This window comes from Dasypus novemcinctus, chromosome 7 (assembly GCF_030445035.2).
Source record: "Dasypus novemcinctus isolate mDasNov1 chromosome 7, mDasNov1.1.hap2, whole genome shotgun sequence".
NCBI classification, from domain to species: Eukaryota; Metazoa; Chordata; class Mammalia; order Cingulata; family Dasypodidae; genus Dasypus; species Dasypus novemcinctus.
In genome coordinates this window covers 694,914-709,416 of record NC_080679.1, presented here as the reverse complement: position 1 = coordinate 709,416, position 14,503 = coordinate 694,914, and the positions used below count along the sequence as shown (strand labels likewise).

Sequence of the window (14,503 nt, the reverse complement as noted above, 5' to 3'; positions counted from 1 at the left end):
GTAGCCCCTGGGTGGACAGTCTGGCCCCAGGTGGACAGTGTAGCCCCAGGTGGACAGCGTAGACCCCCCGGGTGGACAGTGTAGCCCCTGGGTGGACAGTGTAGACCCCTGGGTGGACAGTGTAGACCCCCTGGGTGGACAGTGTAGCCTCTGGGTGGACAGTGTAGACCCCCCGGGTAGACAGTGTAGCCTCTGGGTGGACAGCATAGACCCCCTGGGTGGACAGTGTAGCCTCTGGGTGGACAGTGTAGCCTCTGGGTGGACAGTGTGGCCCCAGGTGGACAATGTAGTCCCCAGGTGGACAGCGTGGCCCCGGGTGGACTGTGTAGATGCCAGGTGGACACTGTGGCCCCGGGTGGACACTGTGGCCCCTGGGCAGGGGGAAGGGCCCCTGGGGAGCACCGAGGGCCCCTGGACATCACATCCAAGGATGCTGCTCCGACGTCACGTTTCACACAGGCAGGACGCGGCCGGCCTGAGGCAGGTTTGCTGCTGTGCTGACCTCCCCACGCAGAGAAAGCCAGGGGCTGAGTCAAGTGTTAACAGGGTCATCCTGGGCGAGGCGGGAGATTTTCTTTTCATTTTCTCTTTCTTTGTTTTCCAAATCTCTTTTGGTATTCACGTTTGGCTCTTAAAATTGGAAGAAGAACCAATAGTGTATCAAAAGCCTCCAAGTGTCCCGTGTGGCCTAAGATAAATTGAACAGCCAAATTTCCATTGTGGCATGAAAAATGCCGATATCTGGAAAACACTTTGCTAAGAGGAACTCGTAATCGTTTTCTTGACGAGATCTTAATGTAGTGCCACGACAAAGAGCAGTGCTACTCAGTAAGTTGTTATTTATTGATTTCCATGAATGTAAACAAAATTGACTTTGAAAACATGACGAGTTTAAACATCCGTACGTAACTGGGTGCCTTTTAGCACGGGCCTTGTGGTGGAAAGTGCGGCTTTTTTGCCTGAGGCACTCCAGGGTCTGCAGTCCAGGGGCCCCGTGGCACCCCCCTCCAGCCCCTGGGAGGCCCCCGCCCGACACGAGCAGTGAGCAGAGGGTGGGAAGAGGAAGGGGCTTCGTGGCACCGGGGGGTCCTTCGTTTGTGTACAGTGGGTGTTTCCTTCATGGTGGAAGACCCCGTGGTGTCACCCGAGAGCCCCCCTCCACAGGCCGCGCTGGGGTCCTCGTGGCAGCCAAGGAGCAGCGTGCGTTTCGGCTGTTTTGGGGGCTGCCGTGGCTGCTAGGCCGGCTGGCCTCAGCCTTGCTCACTCTGCTTTCCTTGCTCGTTTCCAGAAAGCCCGTTTTACGTCCTAGTGGAAACCTCGGGCTCCAGCGCACAGCACGACGGAGAGAAGCTGGGCAGCTTTCTAGAACACGCCCTGGGCTCCGGCCTGGTGACCGACGGGACCGTGGCCTCGGACCAGAGCAAAGCAAAGGTGCTGCGGGGCCGTCCTCCCCTTTGCCCCTCCCACCTCACCTGGGGGTGTCGGGTGTCCCCCAGCAGCCAGAGCGGCTGTGAGATGTGCTGGGTCCCCCACTTGTCCAGCAGCCTGAAATGCGTTCCTGGCACCCAGGTCATTTCCATCAGGCCTTGACGCCACCCCTGCCCCACCCCTCTTCGCCCCCCTCCCCCTTCCCTCCCCCGGCATCCCACCCCCTTCCTGATGCCCCGCTCAAGTGCGCCTGGCTAAGTGAACAGGGCGCCCGGAAAGGGCCGTCCGCCCAGACCCGCAGAATGTCCATTCTGCCCAGCGTCCAGGAGCAGAATCGCTGGGCCGTGGGGGGCACAGGGAAGGTGGGGCCCTGGGGCTGGGAGGGGGTGGGGGAGGGGTGCGGCCGCGCGAGGCCTGGGGAGGCCGGGCAGCTGCTCCCCCCAGGGCCTGCCGCGGCCCCTGGGTCTGCAGTGTGCACGGCGGCCGGCAGGGGGCAGGCGGGCCGCGGCGGCTGGAGCTGGGCTTGCAGGTGGCGGGGGAGGGCCTGCCCTCTCAGCGGTCAGCCTTGTTCACTTTTTCTACGTTGCAGCTTTTTCTTGACAACGGCTTTTGTTAAAGTGTCACGTGTAAAGAGTCCGGGCTTGACTTGTCCTCACGTCCGTGCTGCTGGCCGGCCGGCCCCCTCCGGCCTGTCAGGCTCAGGCCGCTCTCGCCCCCACTGTGGCCCTGGGACGCTGCTCTTTTGTGCGTCTTCCCTGTGCAGCCTCTCCTCCTGCCATCCTTAGCGTAGTGCTTTTACCATTTGCAGTAAAAACAGGTCAGCGTCTCCGGGGCAGGGAACGCTGTCGGTCGTGCCCCAGTGAGCCAAGCGAGCGTCCTGTACAGAGAATACCTGCTGCGCGAACGCGGGAGAGGGCCAGTCGCTCCCACTGGGGCTGTGCACATGTCCTCGGCAGAACCCAGAGGCGCAGCGCCAAGCCCCTTCCCTCCTGGATCTTCCCGCGTCTTCCGCTGTTTGTGCCAAGTATCCTCTGTCAGTCGTCTCTGGTAGAGCGTGTCGCAGTAACAAACAGTCCCCAGCCGCAGCGGCTCCCAAGAGTGCAGGCTTGCTTCTTTGTCCTGCTGCACGTTGGTCTTGGAGCCGCTGCGCCCCAGCCATGGTCTCTTCTGCTTCGGGGTCCAGGCCTAAGTGGCAGCTTCTGGCTGGCAGGAAGCAGGCAGGAGAGCTGGGGAGGTGCAGGGGAGAGTGCAGGGGGAGAGGTGCAGGGGAGAGGCACAGGGGGAGACATGCAGGGGAGAGGTGCAGGGGAGAGGTGCAGGGGGAGACATGCAGGGGAGAGGTGCAGGGGAGAGGTGCAGGGAAGAGGTGCAGGGGAGAGGTGCAGGGAGAGGTGCAGGGGAGACATGCAGGGGAGAGGTACAGGGGAGAGGTGCAGGGGGAGACATGCAGGGGAGAGGTGCAGGGGAGAGGTGCAGGGGGAGACATGCAGGGGAGAGGTGCAGGGAAGAGGTGCAGGGGAGAGGTGCAGGGAGAGGTGCAGGGGAGACATGCAGGGGAGAGGTGCAGGGGAGACATGCAGGGGAGAGGTGCAGGGAGGGAGGTGCAGGGAGGGAGGTGCAGGGGGAGAGGTGCAGAGAGGGAGGTGCTGTGGGAAGAGGAGCAGGGGGAGAGGTGCCGGGAGAGGCGCAGGGGAGAGGTATAGGACAGAGTTGCAGGGAGAGGCGCAGCGGTGCTCCCCAGTCCGCGCTCCAGGCTGTGCCCCGCTCACGTCTCGACTCTTTGGCTGAGCACCCCAGGGCCAGGTGGGTGGTGGCCCGTCCTCCTGCCGCAGGAAGGGGCAGCGCAGCCTTCCCTGTGCCCCCGTGCGCTCAGCGCGACCCCCCACCCCTGGCCCTGGCTCTGGGCCCCGCCCCCGTCCTGCCCCAGCTGCACTGCTGCCTCACAGCCGGGGTCCTCACGCAGCCCGAGCCGGCTCGGGGTGCAGGGCAGCCCGGCTCCGAGACACCCCCATGCCCTGCCCCTCCAGCCTCTCCTGCGCCACGCCCAGCCCGGGTGGTCTCGGGCGGCCCCGGCCCACCCCTGAGCTTCCTAAGGAAGAGCAGAGAGGCGGCTCGAGACCCTGCGGTCGGGGTGGGGGTGCGGCGGGTCGGAGCCCCCAGAGCCGCATGGAGCCTGGGAGCCCGTGGGCTTGGGGTGGCCTGGCCTGGGGGTCGGACAAGACCCGGGGGGATGTGCGGAGCCCCGAAGGCCGGACGTGAGGGCCCAGGAGAGTGGAGGGCGAGGGATGGGTGGGGGGAAATGGGGGCCGCTGAGGGGGAAGGGGAGGGGGAGGTGGCAAGGAGCAAGGAAGCTGGGGCCAGGTCTGCCTTTGGAGCGAGACTTTCCTTCATCCCCTTTGCTCCCTGGAAGCTCTGGTGAACTTTGGCAGCAGCGAGGGGTCTTTGCTTGGCAGCAGGGTTTCGGTGACCTGTGGCTGTCAGGCAGCTGCCGAGGTCAGCCCAGGGTGGGGTTCCAGGGGCCCCTGTCACGGCCTGCAGCCCTGTGTCCTCCCCTCCTGCTCTGGCTATGCCATCCTTGCCTCTCCCCGCTGCACCCCTGCTCTTGCAGATTCCCACCCCGTCCTCCCTCTACTTTGACTTTTAAGGGGTTCAGGGGAGGTATCCGCTCACTTTCAATCCTGCACCTTTCCCAGGAGCAGCGGGCGGGCCAGTTCTGGAAAGTTCCCTCGGGCTGTTCCTGATCCGCCCCCAGCCCCCAAAGTGCCGCTGTTGCCATGGAAACGCAGGGTGGTGGGCTCTAACCGCGCCTCTCGCCGCCGCAGGCGCTGTGGGCGCTGAGGGAGAGGATCGCCGAGGCGCTGAGCCACGACGGCTACGTGTACAAGTACGACCTCTCGCTGCCCGTGGAGCGGCTCTACGACCTGGTGACGGACCTGCGCGGCCGGCTGGGGCCCGGCGCCAAGCACGTGGTGGGCTACGGGCACCTGGGTGAGCGGCAGCCCTGCGCGGCGGGGGGCCTTGAGGCCGGGGAGCCCCGCATTTCTGTAGGTCTTTCTCGGTATTTTGGAAAAGACCCCCACGTCCCGTGTTCCTGGTCGTGCGCCTCGGCCCAGCTGACTTGCTGGAGGCGTCCGTGGCGTGGCCGTGACCCGGGGCTGCGGGGGCAGCGCGGGAGCTGGAGCTGCCCCCCGGCCGCCCCTCGCTGGTCAGCGCCAGCCGTCGCCTGGCTGGGTGTGAGGATTTCTAAATCAGTTTCAGCGCATTTGAAAAAACATGGATCTTCAGAAAATTGCAAGCTATTAATTAATTCATGGGAAAGTGCTTTCTCTCTCAAACCCTCCAGCTTTGGAAGGGAGCGTCAGAAAGCCAAGTTAGGGGCAGCGTCGCAGTGGGGGAGTGTGGCCGGGCGGGGGGCGGCCTGCCTTCCTGTGGGCCCGGGCGCACCGAAGACTTGCCTGGGAAAAGCAGGACTTGCGGGTTTTCAGAAGGAAACGCGGGAGACTGTTATGACCTTGAGGTCGGGGGAGGGCTTGGCAAGGTGACACTGACGTGAACCATGACGGATAAACCCCGAGGCACCAACACCGAGTGCTCTGTTGGTCAAAGCACTGGGAGGTGGACAGGCAACGCCCAGGGCCGGGGGACTGCTTGGCGGGGAAGCAGGGGTCCGGCATAGGGCCTGTACCTGCCGGGAGCGGGCGAAGGCGTGACGTGGGCGCCCGCGGCTGTGGCCGGGTGTCCCCTCCTGGGGCAGCCTCAGCCAAGGAGCTCTGACGGTCAGCAGCGAGACGAGCCTGCAGCTGCCCAAGTCCAGCGGTGAATGCCGCCTCTGTGAAAGGCTTTCCAGCCTCGGGGAAGTCAGGCGCTCGCTTTCTTTTAATCTGTTCACGCTAAATCACATCGTTCTCTTCAAAGTCAAAGGAGCCTTGTTCCCGCAGAAGCTGGACTAGGCCCCCTTTTCCGGCTCCCTGGATTCTGCTTATTTCCGTCCTGTTGAGCACTGCGGCAGGTGTCTTCGCAGGCTGTGTCCTGTAGTGTCCCTTTCTCACTGTCCTCGCCTCCTGGGCCGTAACTAGGACCACAGAGGGGGCGGCTTCCAACAGCAGGGCTCAGTGTCCCCAAGTTCTGGGGCCACACCTGAAGTCCAGGTGCCCAGGGCCGTGCTGCCTCTGGAGGCTCCAGCGGGCCCCTTGCTGGCCTCTTCCCTCGGTGGAGCTGCCCGGTGCTGTGTGCGCCGTCTCACGACCACCTCCCGTGCGTCCCTCCTTGTAAGGACACCAGCCACTGGATTTGGGCCACCCTCGCCGGGTGCAGCCTCCCCTCCTCTTGACCGATTCCATCTGCAAAGACCCCGTTTCCAAAGGAGCTCCTGGTGAGCTGAATCTTTGGGGGACACTGTTCAACCAAGTGCATGTGTTCTACCATGTTGGATTTTGGTACCAAAGTCATAAAATGATTTGGGAATAATCACTTTTTTACTGGTCCCTGGAAGATTGGGTAAGATTGGAGTTATTTTTTCCTTGACCATTTAGTAGAACTTGCCAATGAATATATTTGGTCTGGAGTGGCTTTTTTGGGGGGGTTGGAGGGCAAGATTTTTTTTTGATTACAAATCCATTTCTTTAGTAATTATAGGACTATCCAGGCTTTCTTTTTCTTCTAAATTGGTTTTGGTAAATTACGTTTTTCTAGAAACTTGTCCATTTCATCTAAAATATATTGGCATGAAGTTGTTCATAATATTCTTTCTTTTTTTTTAAAAAAGATTTATTTTATTTATTCCCCACCCCTCGCCCTCCCCACCCCACAGTTGTTTGGGGTTGCTGTCTGCGCTCTGTATCCATTTGCTGTGTACTCTCTGTGTCTGCTCGTTTTCTTTTTAAGAGGCTCTGGGAATCAAACCTGGGACCTCCCATGTGGAAGAGAGGTGCACAATCCCTTGAGCCATCTCAGCTCCCTGCTTGATGTGTCTCTCATTGCCTTTCTTCTTTGTCTCTTTGTTGCATCATCTTGTTGTATCAATTTGCTGCATGTCCTGGTCGCGCCAGCTCACCTTTTCTACAAAGCACCAGGAACTGAACTGGGGAACTCCCGTGTGGTAGGCAGGAGCCCAGTAGCTTGAGACACATCTGTTTTGCCAAAATAGCCTTTTTTAAAAAAAGATTTATTTTTATTTCTTTCCCCTCCCCCCCCCGAGTTGTCTGTTCTCTATGTCCGTTTGCTGCATGTTCTTCTTTTTGTCTGCTTCTGTTGTTGTCAGTGGCACGGGAATCTGTGTTTTTTTTGTTACGTCATCTTGTTGTGTCAGCTCTCCATGTGTGTGGTGCCATTCCTGGGCAGGCTGCACTTTCTTTCTTTCGTGCTGGGCGGCTCTCCTTACGGGGCACACTCCTTGCGCGTGGGGCTCCCCTACACGGGGACACCCCTGCGTGGCAGGGCACTCCTTGCGCCATCAGCACTGCGCATGGGCCAGCTGCACACGGGTCAGGAGGCCCGGGGTTTGAACCACGGACCTCCCATGTGGTAGGCGGACACCCTAACCCCTGGGCCAAGTCCGCTTCCCTGGTTTGTTCTATTTCTAACTTTATTTATTAAGTACTTAGCTCATTGATTTTCAGCCTTTCTCTTTTTCTAATATAAATATTTAGCTCTTTAAATTTCCTTCTAAGTACTATCTTAGCTGACCCTACAGGGTTGTTATTAAAGTATCATATGTATTTAGTATTTTGTCAGGTTCAACACACAGTCTAACTTAGTTGCACGCTCTAACTTAGTTCACCAGGAGCACATGTGTTTTGCGGGAGGGCACGGCTTGCGGTCGGCGTGGGCTTCAGGCGGATGGTGCTGGTGAGCGCACCTGCTGGTTTCCACCTCGCTGAGAGCCTCCCAGCCCGCACGCTGCCCCCTCCTCTCTGGTTGAGACTCTGGACCCACCACCTCAGCTCTGGTTTCCGAGGAGCAGAGGGAGGGTGGAGGGAGGCTCCAGTGGAGAGAAGTCGGTGGTCTCTCGTGCCAGCTGTGCACAGCTGCTGAGACCCCCTGCTTGTTGGTCTTGTCCTTGCAATTGCTGGACATGCACGGGTGCTGGTCTGGGAAGCCCCTAAGTTTTGGGTGGTATTTTCATTATCTTTCAGGGCTATGTTTTTTCTGTGGTCCCTGATCCATTTCTTCTTTGAGTTATGCAGACATGTGTTTCTTAATTTCCAAACAGATGGGGATTTTCTAGCTATTTTTAAAATTTCTGATTTGTAGTCAAGAAAAAATTGTACCGGACAGTGTTAAACCGGCAAGGATGACTTTACTGACAGGCGGGAGAGAGGCCACAGCTCCGCTCCGCCCAGAGGGGGATTTATAGGGGCTGGGTGGGCTCGTGGCAAAGTCCGGGAGGATTTGGGGTGCAACCCCAAGTTTGCAGTTAGAGCTCGGTGGTTCGGGGTGGCTTCTTTTGCTGTGATGAGGCCTCCTGGGTCTCGTAAGGGCTGGGAGAGGGGCAGCGGGGGGCGGGGTGCTCCTCGGTGAGCCCCCGGCCACTGTGGGGGCCAGGGGACAGGGGGGCAGCTGGCCTCAGGAGAGGAGTGGCTCGAGTCGCACTCAGGTCAGCAGCCAGACTGCTTGATCCATATCGTGCCGGTTTGTTGGAACGTGACTGAGGCCCCAGTTTTTAGGACTGTTTAATGAGGGCTTGAAACGAATGTGCTTCTGCTCTCAGCAGAGTCAGTGCCCTGTGCATGTCCCAACTTACTGGAAAGCAAAGCTGATTTGCGGTTTCAGAGAAATTTTAGCACATAGGCAAATCAAAAATACAGAATGCACAAATAACGAGGATTAATGTCTGTTTTCGTACTATCATTTTCCTTAGCCCCAAATAACATTACTATTGCCTTTTACTCAATCTGGCACGTTTACCTCAATTTATTTGCACCTCCCCTTGCTTTTTTATTTTTTTAATTAAAAAATTATTATCTTTTTTCTCAAAGATACATAAATCACACAAAATGTTACAATAAAAAATATAAAAGCTTCCCATATACCACACTCCCCACACCCCCCAGTCCTCCCACATTGATAACTTCTTTCATTAATTAGCATGGTACATTCATTGCACTTGATGAGTACATTTTGGAGCACTGCTACACAGCATGGATTATAGTTTATGTTGTAGTTTACCCTCTCTCCCTGTCCATTCAGTGGGCTGTGGCAGGATATACAATGTCCTGCATCTATCCCTGCAATATCATTCAGGACAACTCCATGTCCTGAAAGTGCCCCACAGCACACCTCTTTTTCCCTCTCCCTGCCCTCAGCACTTCCCGCAGCCGCTGTGTCCACATCAATGACGTAATTTCTTCCATTGCTAGAGTCCCAATAATTCTGTAGTAGAATATCAATAAGTCCACTCTGATCCATATTTTATTCCTCCATCCTGAGGACCCTGGGATGGTGATGTCCACTCCACCTCTATGTCGAGAGGGGGCTCAGGTCCCACATGGCTGACGGATGGGGTTCTCCTGCTTGCAGCCGTCGGCTCTCAGTTCCTGGTGTGTGGGCGACCACGCTCACCTCCCTGAGGGGCCTCAGACGTCACTGGTATCACAGCCTCTGCCTGAGGGAAAACGTGACTGACTGTCTCAGATTTTATTTCTCTGGAAGTATCTTTATTTTGCTCTTAAAAATGTCTCCCCCCCCACCCCCAATGAATTCCAACAAATGTGGGCTGTTCAGCAAAGTGAGGATATCATCCCCCTGACTTCTTTTTTTTATTTTTTAAAGATTTCTTTCTTTCTTTCTCCCCCACCCCAAGTTGTCTGCTCTCTGTGTCCATTTGCTGTGTGTTCTTCTGTGTCCACTTGTATTCTTGTCAGTGGCACTGGGAATCTGTGTTTTTTTGTTGTTGTATCATCTTGCTGCATCAGCTCTCTGTGTGTGAGGCGCCACTCCCAGGCAGGCTGGACTTTCTTTCGTGCTGGGCAGCTTTCCTTGCGGGGTGCACTCCTTGCGCGTGGGGCTCCCCTACGTGGGGGACACCCCTGTGTGGCAGGGCACTCCTTGCGTGCATCAGCACTGTATGCAGGCCAGCTCCACATGGGTCAAGGACGCCCCAGGGTTTGAAGCATGGACCTCCCATGTGGTAGGTGGACGCCCTATCCATTGGGCCAAGTCTGCTGCCCATCGTCCCCCTGACTTCTGACATCTGTTGTTGCAATGTCAGCTGTCAGTGTAGTTTTTGTCCCTGTGAAGGAACCTGTTTGTTGTTGTTGTTGTTGTTTATTTGTTGTCTGCTTTGCTGCTTTAAAGGTTCTTTGTCTTGGTAGTTCTTTGGTTTCACTACGGTTTGTCTAGGTGAGCATTTGCTTTCCAGGCCTGGGCTTTGGTGTTTTTCTTCAGTTCTAGGCAATGCTCTGCCGTTCCCCTTCACGTGTGCTCCTGCCTACCCCCTCTCCTCCCTCTCTCTGAGCTTCTCCCCCCTCACATCACCTCCCTCCCTCTCAACCTCTTGCTCATATCATACCTGTCTCTGATTCTCTAAATTGCATTTGAATAATTTCATTTGCAGTTCATTAATCTGTTGGCTGCAAATCCTGTTCATTGAGTTATATGCATTTCAGTGGTTATATTCTTTATATCTGTTAGATTCATTTGGATATTTATGCTGTTTCATATTTTTAAATTACTTTTAATTTCCTCACATGCACTCCCTTGGCCCTCCAGCAGATGGTGCTCTCTGGCACCCTCTCGGTTCAATGCCTGGTGGGCGTGTGTGCTGCAGCACAGATGGATCGATGTGTCATAGGTTCCCACTGGAGGTTCAGGGCCTTGTAATTCAAACGTTCTCAGGGGTGGTTCTCCAGCCTTTGCTGGCAGCCTCTTCCCTTTTCCTGGGTAGGGAATAATTCCAGGCCCTCTGTGTCCTCAACAACCAGTCCCGCTCAGTATAGAGGGAGATTCAGAGGGTCGTGCGTCTTTAGCCCCTGCTGGACCCAAGGCAGACAATGGTGTGGCCCTACCCGGCCTGGACGGGCTCCTGCACACAGCAGCCAGACTGTGGGTCAGAAGCTGAGGCAGCCCTGGCTGTGTCCCTCTCCCCTTTTCTGGGGAGGTGGATCCCTGGGGCCCCCTTTGTCTGAAGCTGGAGAATTCAAGAGTGTCTCTGGTGTGGGGCAAGGTACCAGCAGTTGAAACTGCAGCTTTTAACTCGCAGTCTTGCCGTTCTCCTCTGTCCTCTCTCTTCTGGGCCGTGCCCAGCCTTCCCCTGATGTTCTAAACCCTAGCAGGTTTTTTCCCAGGCTGTTTCTACCTATCCTCTCGCTATTTTTCTGGGAGAGAAGAGTGTTCCATGTCTTTCTAGTCCACCATCTTCCCAGAAGTAGCCTGTTTCATAGTTTTTAAATCTCATTTCTTTGAATGTATTAAGCATTTTGTATTCTGTATCTGGAAATTACAGTATCTGAAGCCTGTGGGTGTGATTTTTCTGGCTTTTGCTTATGGTGCTTTGTTTCCTTGTGTGTATGTGATTTTTGGCATGGGCTCATATTTCCTGAAGTCTGTCTGTGGGGTTATTTGAGGCCTGTTTGGAAGTGGTTTCTTAAGAGGGAATTCAGTTTGCTTCTGTTGGGAGCCCAGGAGCCTCCCGCTTCTGGAATGCTGTTCATCGTCTGGTTCTGAGGTCAGTGTCTTGTGACCGCTGAGGCAGTGGGAACTCTAGCTGCGCACCTGCACAGAGGCTGGTCGATGGTTGTAAGTGCTCAGTGGAGATGTTATTTCTTCTTCCAGAATCAGTTTTCCTCGCAGCAGGCTCCTTTGGTCAGGGTTGTTGGGGCTCACCTTTAGCCTGAGAGAGTACTAGTTGGGCCCTTTAAAATGGGAGTGGGGTCCCTGCTTTGGGCCCCCACAGTTGGGCAGACCCTGTGCTTCGGCTCGGGGCCCTCTAGGGGAAAGTCGCGCCTGGGCTCCGGCGCCACCTCCCGTCAGCTTCCTGTTTCCAGCCTCCGCGAGCTCCTAGTGGGCTGCAGTTCACGATGCACCTAGGAGCCGCTTTTTTGTTTTATCCGGCATTTGGAGCTGTTGCCCCAGCCCCCCTTCTGCTGGCCTCGAGGCCAGTGCCCCCCTCCTTGGGGTGCAGCCTCACGTGGGTCCAGGGCTCCTCACCACTCCTGCCCTTTGCCCTCGGTGGACCCTTTCCCCTTTGACCTCTGAGTCTTGGCCTGCCTGGGCCTGGTCTCTCTCTTTCTAAAATTTACAAACACTCTCTAACCACTGAGCAACACCTCCCCTCTCCTTCTTTTTGATCTGCCCTCACTCCTGCTGACTCCTAAAGGTGCACCCCGTCTCTGCCTCCCACTCGGCGGCTCAGGCATTTGGGGTCGAGTCCCTCTGGCCCAGCACTGGATGCCCCCCGCCCGGCACCTGTCCTGTCTGCCCCTCCTCCATCTCAGGCCCCAGATCTGGAGCTGCAGCAGCCCCTCCCCTCCCCCCTCACCCACAGCCGGTCCTGAGCTGCTGGTCTCCAGCCCCCTCCAGCGGCCAGCCAGGCATCCAGCCCAGGTGTCCGTGCCTCTTGCCCGACAGAGTTGGTGCTGACGCTGTGGCCCCTTGTCATTACTTTGAGAATCCAGAGAAGAGGTGACGGTGTGGGGAGGGGGCTGCCTTCGAAGGCCGAAGCCAGAGAGGGAGGGTTGGCAGGGAGGAGGGAAGGCTGAGGCTGGCACCTGGGTGCAAAGGGGAAACTGAGGCCAAGACCCAGGAGTGGAGGGGAGGCTGAAGCTGGAACTCCGGGAGTGAGGGGAAACTGAGGCCGGCACCTCATAGGCACATTTCTAGTGGGATCAGGGAACTCGGTGCAGAAACTGGAGCAGGACGGCCTGCGGGTCAGCTGACGCCTGGTGTGAGCGCAGCCCCGGGAAGAGGGAGAACTCCGTGGGGGGGCCTGGGTGGGGGCCCTTGTGCTTTTGGAAGTTCCCACCTGGCTGTCGGCCCGTCCATGGGGTCCTCTGTGGGCAGAGCCTCAGGGGAGTGGGGCAGGGGCCCCTGCGGGGTTGGGGTGCACTCGGGTGTCAGGGGCTCCGCCAGGCAGTTACAGGGAGAGGTAGGGTCGGGGGTCCTGGGGAGAGGGGGATGCACAGAGGCCACGGGCTGGGGGGGCGCGTCTGGGCCCTGGCTCGGGGTGGTGAGCGGTCAGCAGCAGGCCACGCTGCTCAGGGCAGTGTCAGGGCAGCGAGAAAACCAGACTGCGGGTGTGTGAGTGTGAGTGTGTGAGCGCGTGTGTGCATACATGTGTGTGTGAGTGCATGTGTGCGTGTGTGTGCGCGTGCGTGAGGTGAGCGGGGAGGGGGCCTCGGGGGGTGGGGGCACCTGGGGGGCAGGGCTGGGGGTCTGAGGGAAGGAGGAGGGGTCTGCGGGAGGAGCGGCCTGGGGGCGGGGAGGGGTCTGGGGAGGGGCCCTGGGGAGGGGCCTGGGGAGGGGTCTTGGCGGCACGCCCACACGCCCCCCTGCCCCGCAGGCGACGGCAACCTGCACCTGAACGTGACGGCCTCGGCCTTCAGCCCTGCGCTGCTGGCCGCGCTGGAGCCGCACGTGTTCGAGTGGACGGCGCGGCAGCGGGGCAGCGTCAGCGCCGAGCACGGCCTGGGCTTCAGCAAGAGGGACGCGCTGCCCTACAGCAAGCCCCCCGCGGCCGTGCGCCTCCTGCGCGGGCTCAAGGCCCTGCTCGACCCCAAGGGCATCCTGAACCCCTACAAGGTGCTGCCCCCCGGGGCCTGACGTGCGCCGCCGCCCCCCGCGCGCTCCGCCCAGACCCGCGCCCTGCCCGGTGCCTTCCTGCCCCCCGCGCCCTGCCCCCCCCCGCGCCCTCCCCCTCCCCCGCGCCCTGCCCGGTGCCTCCCCGCCCCCCGCGCCCTGCCCCCCCCCCCCCGCGCCCTGCCCGGTGCCTCCCCGCCCCCCCGCGCCCTGCCCCCCCCCCGCGCCCTCCCCCTCCCCCGCGCCCTGCCCGGTGCCTTCCTGCCCCCCGCGCCCTGCCCCCCCCCCGCGCCCTGCCCCCCCCCCGCGCCCTCCTGCCCCCCATCCTCATGCCCTCCTCCCCCCCCCGCGCCCTCCCCCCACCTGCGCCCTCCTCCCCGCCCTGAGCCCTCTTCCCCCTGCTCCCTCCTCCCCTTCTCCCTCCTCCCCCCCCACTCTCCTCCCCCCTGCTCCCTCCTCTCCCCTGCTCCCTCCTCCCCCCTGCACCCTCCTCCTCTCCCCCCTGCACCCTCATACCCCACTGTCCCCGCCCCCGCCCCCGCCCCCTGCCTCTCACCTGTAGGCTCCCTTTCTCTCCATGGCACCAGGGGTCAGCTAGGAACACAGTGGCGCAGGGGCCTGGGCATCTGCCCTGTGGGGTGGGCAGGGCTGGAGTGGACACACAGGCTGGACACACAGGCTTTGGCCTCCTGCGGGGGCACCGCTGGGCAGCGCCCGCACCAGGTCAGGCCGGAGTCTGGCTGCACAAGGCTTTCCTGATTCATCACGGAAGGCGGATCGCCAAGATTTGGTGGGCTCGGCCGTGGCTCGGCCTGAGGGCACGCGCCTTCCTCTTGGGAGGTCCCAGGTTCAGTTCCAGTGCCCCCTGGAGAAAGCCAGCAAACAACGAGCAGAAAGATGAGAAAACCACCTGGCGGGGGCAGTAAATTAAAAATAAATAATTGAAAGTTTATATAATTAAAAAAAAGGTTTGTGATGGATAGTGAGGGACTTTGTAACTGAAATGACCCATAATGACCAGTAACAGTTTTGGAAATAAGTCAAGTTTATTTTGGAGAATTAAAATAGTGCTTGAAAAGAACTGTTTGAAATGTGAAAAGGCGTCAACTTTCGAAGGATTTTCTGCACGTGGCCAGATTCCGCAGGACGGCAGCCCCCGTTGCCCCCGTCAGGAGGCTCGTGTGGGACCCTCCGGGGCGCCCTCTCCTCTGGACCGGCCGCGCCCGCTGCGACTCCGCGAGAACGGGGTACACTGCCCTGCTCAATGACCTCTTCCGGGGAGCCAGCCCCACCTCCGCCCACAGTGCCCACTGCGGCGCACTGGAAGCCCCGGAGCCGCCGG

At 58.9% G+C, this 14,503-nt stretch overlaps 1 protein-coding gene across 3 annotated transcripts in view; it reads left to right on the top strand.

The window, feature by feature from the left end:
• Positions 1–13,414, top strand: part of D2HGDH (D-2-hydroxyglutarate dehydrogenase) — a 28,228-nt gene extending 14,814 nt beyond the window's left edge. For 2 of the 3 annotated variants that reach the window (XM_058299672.2, XM_071216005.1), the window contains exons 8-10: positions 1,289–1,431; positions 4,251–4,416; positions 12,926–13,288. In XM_058299672.2, the coding sequence (XP_058155655.1) occupies positions 1,289–1,431; positions 4,251–4,416; positions 12,926–13,185 (569 nt within the window). In that variant the 3' untranslated portion in view covers positions 13,186–13,288. Of the gene's footprint in view, positions 1–1,288; positions 1,432–4,250; positions 4,417–12,925 lie in introns of all 3 variants that reach the window. The other variant, XM_058299671.2, reaches the window with a different exon arrangement.
• Positions 13,415–14,503: the final 1,089 nt, after the last annotated feature.